At 42.0% G+C, this 7,107-nt stretch overlaps 1 protein-coding gene across 1 annotated transcript in view; it reads right to left on the reverse strand.

Moving 5' to 3' along the window:
* The window catches only part of Dnase2b (deoxyribonuclease 2 beta), a 13,929-nt gene that overhangs the window by 6,138 nt on the left and 684 nt on the right, over positions 1-7,107 (reverse strand). The window contains exons 2-3 of the mRNA XM_005357412.3: positions 4,589-4,760; positions 1,948-2,029 (exon numbers count right to left, since the gene is read on the reverse strand). Coding sequence (XP_005357469.1) covers positions 1,948-2,029; positions 4,589-4,760 — 254 coding nt within the window. The remainder of the gene's footprint in view (positions 1-1,947; positions 2,030-4,588; positions 4,761-7,107) is intronic.

Below are 7,107 nucleotides of genomic sequence, written 5' to 3' on the forward strand. Positions count from 1 at the left end.
CTTGTTGAGCATGTTTAGGTAGGCATGCAAAAGCATTCTTGTTGAGCATGTTTAGGTAGGCATGCAAAAGCATTCTTGTTGAGCATGATTTTCAAAAGTCTCAAGAGCCCTACTGATATGAAAGCCACAAAGGCAGCCTGTGACATGGCAGAAAGGCCCTTATCCAAAACACTTTCCATGTTTATAAACATATGATGGGCTATCCAAAGCTTCCAGGCCCACAGGAACACGCCAGCAAGTCCATTCAAATGCCTGTTGACTTGCTTTCTATACCTAGAGAAAGTATACCACAGTGGAAGCTGTCAGAGGTGACTACTTTGCTATCACAGCCTCCTGGGTATGAGTGGAGCTCTAGATCAAACGAAACCCCAACTACACATTAAACTCCCCAAATCCTTGCTGCAAATAGCAGATCAGAAAAGGAAAGGTCAGAGGCCCCTTGGGGTGAGGATGGAAAATACAGCATGTTCTAAACACCACTGGGTTCTGTGCTAACAAAGCTATCATGAGGGCAGCAATGTCACCAAAGCTTTCAATTCCACAGCGTTTGATGGGCATCACAAATGATTTGTGTTCAGGGATGGATAAGGAGCAGACAGAGTCTCACACTGTAGCTCAGGCTTGCTCCAGTGTCCCTGCCTCAGCCTCTTCAGTATTTTTGACTATGCTTAGATATACACTATATTCTTAGTCAGATATTGAAAATTGGCTGCCCTAAGACCAAATACACTTTGATGATATATTAGGTTTGCTGCATATTGTTAGGGCTGAATTTATTCCCTGCCAATCATTAAAATTTAAAATTCCTCCTAAAACACTAATTTTTAGCATCTCTGAAAAATTGCATCCATATAATTCAGGGTAATAGGTGTCCTTGCTAGACATTATAAGTACTTTCCAGTTCCCTGCTAGCTCAGTCCCACGTCACCTGCTGACCTTATGTGGCTTTCTTTGAAGATATTTGGGTTTGGAACATTCTGGAGAATACTTATTACCATAGAAGTTATTTGTGATATATGAAGTTGAACTGAGTTGGAAAAATAATATTTACAATATTTTATAATCTACTGAGTTTTAGGATTACTTGTTTTTGTTTATCTACATTTAATTTTTTCTCTAACACATACATACACTTATGGATGGTCTATGAATGAAAAATAACAAAGGTTACTATGTTAAGAATTCCTGGATCAAGAAACAATATGTAGCCAAGCACTATGTTACTAGCAAGAAAAACTTTAAGGATATGTTTTTAAGTGTTTAATTTAAATGGAGTTGCACATTTAGTAGAATGAATTTTATTCAAAGCAAATATAGCTCGGTAAACTTCTATAAGCCTGGCATAAGCCTATAATCCTAGCAACATGGGAATTTCAGACAAGAAGATCAGAAGTTCAAGGCTAGCTTGAGCAATTTGGGCAGATTCTATACAATGGCCTGGGGGTATAACTCAGTGGTAGATTGATTGGCCTGCCAAAATGAAACAAATAAAAATCAACAAAACCTAACTAAAAAGTGTGTATATATACTTCTCTCTCTCATACACACCCTCCCCCCCATTATATCCTTGCTGGTGTGTGTCCATGTATATATACATATGTATATATAAACACACACATATATATGCACACATGCATGTGAATATATGTATATATGACTTATGTATGTACATATGTATTTGAATGACTAGTACTTGGCGTGATTACTTTAAAGCACATTTTTTTAAATGGTAAGAAATAAACTGGGATTTCTGAAAAGGGCTTTGGAATGTCAAGTCATCTAATTATTTTGTAAAGCGCTATAAAGAAATCATACCTCAGTAAGTCGGGATGAACCATAAAAACAAAAGCTGTCTTTTTAATGTGGAATATGAGGAAATTAAAGAGGAAAGGCTTAAGAAAATGTTGATTCCCAATAGGAAAGGAAAGCCAAGAACCCCTGACTTACCTTTGGTATGTCCATACTTTCTGCTGTAATTCATAGACGTAGGGACACCGTCATTGTATATTAGATAGGCTGTGTTATTGCTCTGTGGGAATACATGAGGATTATAATGGCATAAGTCCTCTATTTTCAATTACTCTCACCATTTCTATCAGCTTCCCAGGCTGCAGCAGTGAGCTTTCATTAGGACACATAAGAAATCATCCACAGGAACATGAAGTCCGTGACATGCAAGACGGAGGAGACAAGCCCATTTTCACTTACACAGATTTTATGTGTATATGTGTACATGCATATTTGTGTGCAGCGTGTGTGTGTGTCTGTGTGTGTGTGTGAGCCAGACAACAACCTTGGGTATTATTCCTGGCCTAGAACTAGCCTAGCTCAGTAGAGTGGTTGACTGGCCAGCAAACCTCAGGGAGCCACCTGACTCCACTTCCTCAGCTCCCGGATTATAGGCACATGCCCCTGCCTGGCTCTTTTAGTCTCATGTGACAGGAGCCCTATGTGGTCTCTGTGTGAGGATGACACTTCCATTTCCCTTGGTTGTTTTGGAAGCAGGGATCTGATTAAGCAAGCAGTGCATGATCAAAGGGTGCAGAATTGTTTGTTCAGGAAGTAAAGCTGGGACAACCAGCCAAAGGTTACACCTGGGGTTTTTCCCACAGATGTTATAGGTGCAGAGTGGAGCGGGTCGCTGGCATCTCATTGCCTCTGCCTGGGTCGTGCCTCGCTGCCTTCATGTCGCTTTGTATTTAATCAGGACTCCTCATTACTCGCTCCCCTCCCTCTCTCATGTGAGCGTCGTTTTCTCCCAAACCATTTCTTAGTGCCACATTGACACTTAGAAAAGGTGGTGAAATTCAATGTGTGACACTGGATTTCTTCTTCATTTTACATGATAGCCTGTTTATTTCAAAACTGGGTTGCTGTTGAGATGAAACTATTTTGAAAAGCACCCGCCACAGGGCTTGGCTCATCACATGTACTCAATCAGGGCTTGGAGTCGTTTTAACTGTGCAGTTTTGCTTCGAGGTTGCTTTTAATAGCAGAGGAATAAAACAAGCACCCCACCACCACACACACACAGTGACGTCTCCTGAGAGAATGTTCAGGTAGACTCAGGTAGACTGGGGTGGCAGTACTAGAAGCTAAAGCAGTCTTGTTGTGGTGAGTGTTAAAGTATTTAACAGGTGAAAAGCCAAGAACCTACCATAGTGTAGACACAGTCATTTTAAACATGCTCATAAAGTGTTTTCAGGGAATGCATTCATGGAGGGGACCTAGCATAGGATAGAGAGATTGATTTAATTTAATTTTTTATTTGTTTATTGTTTTTTTGTTTGTTTGTTTGTTTTTAAAGACAGGGTTTCTCTGTAACTTTGGAGCCTGTCCTAGAACTAGCTCTTGTAGACCAGGCTGGCCTCTAACTCACAGAGATCCGCCTGCCCCTGCCTCTCAAGTGCTGGGATTAAAGGTGTGCGCCACCACTGCTCAGTGAAGTCATTTTAAACACACCCATAAACTATTGTCAGGGAATGTCTTCGTGGGGTAGAACTACGGGTGGGCTACTGCTTGGTATTACCTGCCTTCCATGTCTGGAAAGCACGGAATGGATGGATCCTGCAACACCGTGGAGCTGACCACATTGACGCAGTAGGCCTTCCTGCTAATCTAATCTGTCTTTAGTCAGTTCATTACCTTGAAGTCCAGGTTGTTGGCTTCATCTCCACTCAGATAAGTCAGGTCTAGGACCCTGAAGCTAAAGCCTTAGGTGGCATCCTACTACTATTTTGAAAATAATTAATTCAAAGGAAAACCCAGAAAAGTTTTCCCTTGGATCACTAGCACTCATCAACACCGCGATTCAAACAGCCCAAACTCAAGGCCTGATGCTCACAGACCCCTGGCTGCTGGACAGGGCTCATACCCCATGCGTAAGAGAGGACGTGCTGAGCGAGTTGGCTGAGATCTGACAGCCTGAAGACTTCGGTAAGCCATCATTTCACTTCTTGCCTAGTGATGCTATTATACTTGGTGCCACATTGTGAGAATTTTTGTTTGTTTGTTTTAATCAAAGGTAGTTAGCTTAGCAAGGATTTATATTTCCTGAACCTTCCTGGTTCCCTGGTTCCCTTTGCACTGATTAACTAATTAACTAATTAGTTAACTAGTTAACTAATCAGGTTGTGAAGTTGAGTTCCCACCAATAGGATGAGACATGGTTGCTATCTCATCACGGATATAAGATGGATGCCACCTTGTCTAAGTATGCTGGCTAGCCCAGTTTGGGTCTCAGCACACCCTTTTCCTTAAAAGGATTGCCTTGCCAGGCTGCTTTTGCCTAGTCTGCGTATTCCTTCATATGTTACTGAGATGATTCTTTGTTTTTAACAAAGCAAACTGACAACTTAGCATTAGTATAGAGTATGATGATGTATTTCTTAAAGCCTTAGTCAGGTTGATTCGGTTGTCCTGGCCTAGTTCTGGGTGAGTTTATCTCAAGTTTCTACAGTTAGCGGTTAGGGGGGTGTGTTCAATATATATATATTTATTTATTTATATTTCAAAGATGATTTCAGATGACGATTTAGATTGTTTATATCCTTTCTATGATCTCCACAAATGATAGACTGTACCCTACCTTGGAGTTGTATGCTTCATACAGCGGCTCCAGGGTCCTTCCCAAAATACTTTTGTTGTTGTTGATCAGATGGTTGCTCTTCATCCATTTTCTTGTTAAGGAGTCTAGGTACAGGTACTCCAGCCCTGTCCTGTTCTTGTGAAACACTTTGGGCACCTTATAAAAAATAACCCTAACACAGCAAATAATTCAGAGTTGTTAGCATTTGTCTGATTTCCTGCTGGCAGGCTGTGTTACCCAGATCAATAAACCATTCACTGTGTTTCATAGGAGGCCTCTGAGCAAAGGGACTACTCAAGGCTTCTGTCCATTTCTCTGTCCCTGTTTTTACCTTTTTCCCCAGGAAAGCAAGGTTGGTGTGGGTAGTAAGTTCTAAGTCTTAGAATCTAAGATATCAGCTGGCCTAGTTACTGGGGACCCTGGAATCAAAGCTCATATGTGTTGATAGTAAGTCTATCTCTCTGGTGTCCACATAGCCCCAATGGCCCCAGTGGTCACAGAGGAGAGAAGGTTAAGGTCTGGGTGTGCGATTCACTCTGCGTTTCTTGGGGTCACTCTTGCTACAGTGCTTAGCCCCTGGTCTCTTGAAGGTTAGTCAGTTGACTATAAGCTCTAGTTGTGAGTTTTATCTTGGGTGGAGCCTTTCCTGCAGCTTGGTCCTCAACAACTTCCTATAGCTCAGTTTATCAGAATGTTTTAGATGGAAGATTTGCTCGTTAAGGGTTTGAAGCAGGCCTCTTCCTATGTCTGTGGTCATTCCGTTTGTTCTGTCCTTTGCATAGCTCACCGTGAGAACAAGTGATTGGGCCTATGTAATGTTCAGCCAGCCTTGGGTCACCCCAAGAAAGCCAGGCTTTCTTGAGTGCTCTAGTCCCATTGTGACCAAGGTCTATTTTTACTGAGCTGGCCTATGACCTGTAGGCATCCTCCTTTTAGATGCCAATAGTAATCCAATGTTGTGGCCATCAAAACTCTCTCTAGACCTTGTCAAAAGTCCCCCAAGAGCAAATTTGCCATACTTTTAAAACTATTGTTCTAACCAAATGCATAATAACAACATGAGACCCTGTAATTAACCCCAAGAGACTCAGAGAGCCAAACACAATACATACACCATCACAATGCAACAGCCTGTCCAAGAGCACCACACCCCTCAAATGTTCCTCTGCAGACTTAGACTTTGGTTCCGGTGCTCTGCCTTCTTATCCACAGGTCCAAGTCCCCACATGTGGAAGGAGATACACTGACTTTGGGACGGGTCAGCAATTTCTCTGCTAAGCAGCTATGCCTGTCTTTTTGACATGTACTACTGAGAAATAAACCCATTCAGTTGTGGGTAAAAAAATCTATCAATCACAATTTGGCATCCTTACCCTGGCATCCTTACCCCTCCCCAGCAGAGCAACTGAAGATTGTTACCACACCATGGTCACCTAGGTGATAGTGGTACTTTTAGTCATTTTTCCTGGGTGACCATTTCTGTATGCAGTTTCTAGCCTAGAAGTCTAGGTTGAGTTAGATACCTAGACAAAAGAATGGCCAGAAGTGTCCAGCTCCACATTTTGAAACCAGGTTCATAGTATTTTTCACCAAACCTATTCATCCTATGCTATTACAGAACATCTACTCTCAAAAGCTACCCACCCCAGCTGCCTCCCCACCTTCCATCCTTACAGGCTATTCTTGTGCATCTGTGTCTACTGCCACCTCTTTACCTGAGGTCTGTACATACTGTGGTCTCCTTTGCCTGTGATACTGTGGAAGTCTTTTTACTCTGTGGTTCTTGACTGATTCTAACCATCTGTATTTTGCACTATTGCCACACATTGAATCACATCTCAATCTTGTTCCAAGTCCTTAAGTAGCTTCCTTTCAGTATGAGGTTCAAATCCCAAAGCACAGTCTGCAAAGCCTGGCCTCCACCTCCCACAGTGGTTTCGCCAGCAGACCCCTCTGCACAGCCTCCTCAGTGTCAAGCAGTGTGACACCAAACTTTCCTTGTCACCTCCTGATTCTGCACTAATTCTTTGTTCCTCCATTGGCCTGAGAGGCCATGGTGTCTCCATAGCATTTTTAAAACAACTTCTTAATTATTTTCAAAACATAGCCCAATGTTAAAGAGGCTCCAAGAGGCCTTCTGGGCTGTGTGCTACCTAACGGCCACTCAGTCTCTTTCTGCCACGGCCCCCAAGAGCACTGACTGAGTCTCCAGAGAACTGTTTGGAGCTTTCTCAGGGGCAACTCACCCACTCAGCAACCAACGCTACCTGGGGATTGAACCCAGTGGCACACATCATGTCCTTTTCTTTCTAATTAATTATGTATCTATTTATTTATTTATTATTTAAAAGCATCAAAGATATTCTTGATTTATTTAAGAGGTGAATAAAGCTAAAAAAGTACTGTTCAGGTCCACTATCCAGACAATTAGAAACTGAAACAGTAACATCTAGTATCCAATTAGAAACTGAAACAGTAACATCTAGTATCCAATTAGAAACTAAAACACTAACATCTTG

Source organism: Microtus ochrogaster, chromosome 21, assembly GCF_000317375.1.
Source record: "Microtus ochrogaster isolate Prairie Vole_2 chromosome 21, MicOch1.0, whole genome shotgun sequence".
Lineage (NCBI taxonomy): Eukaryota > Metazoa > Chordata > Mammalia > Rodentia > Cricetidae > Microtus > Microtus ochrogaster.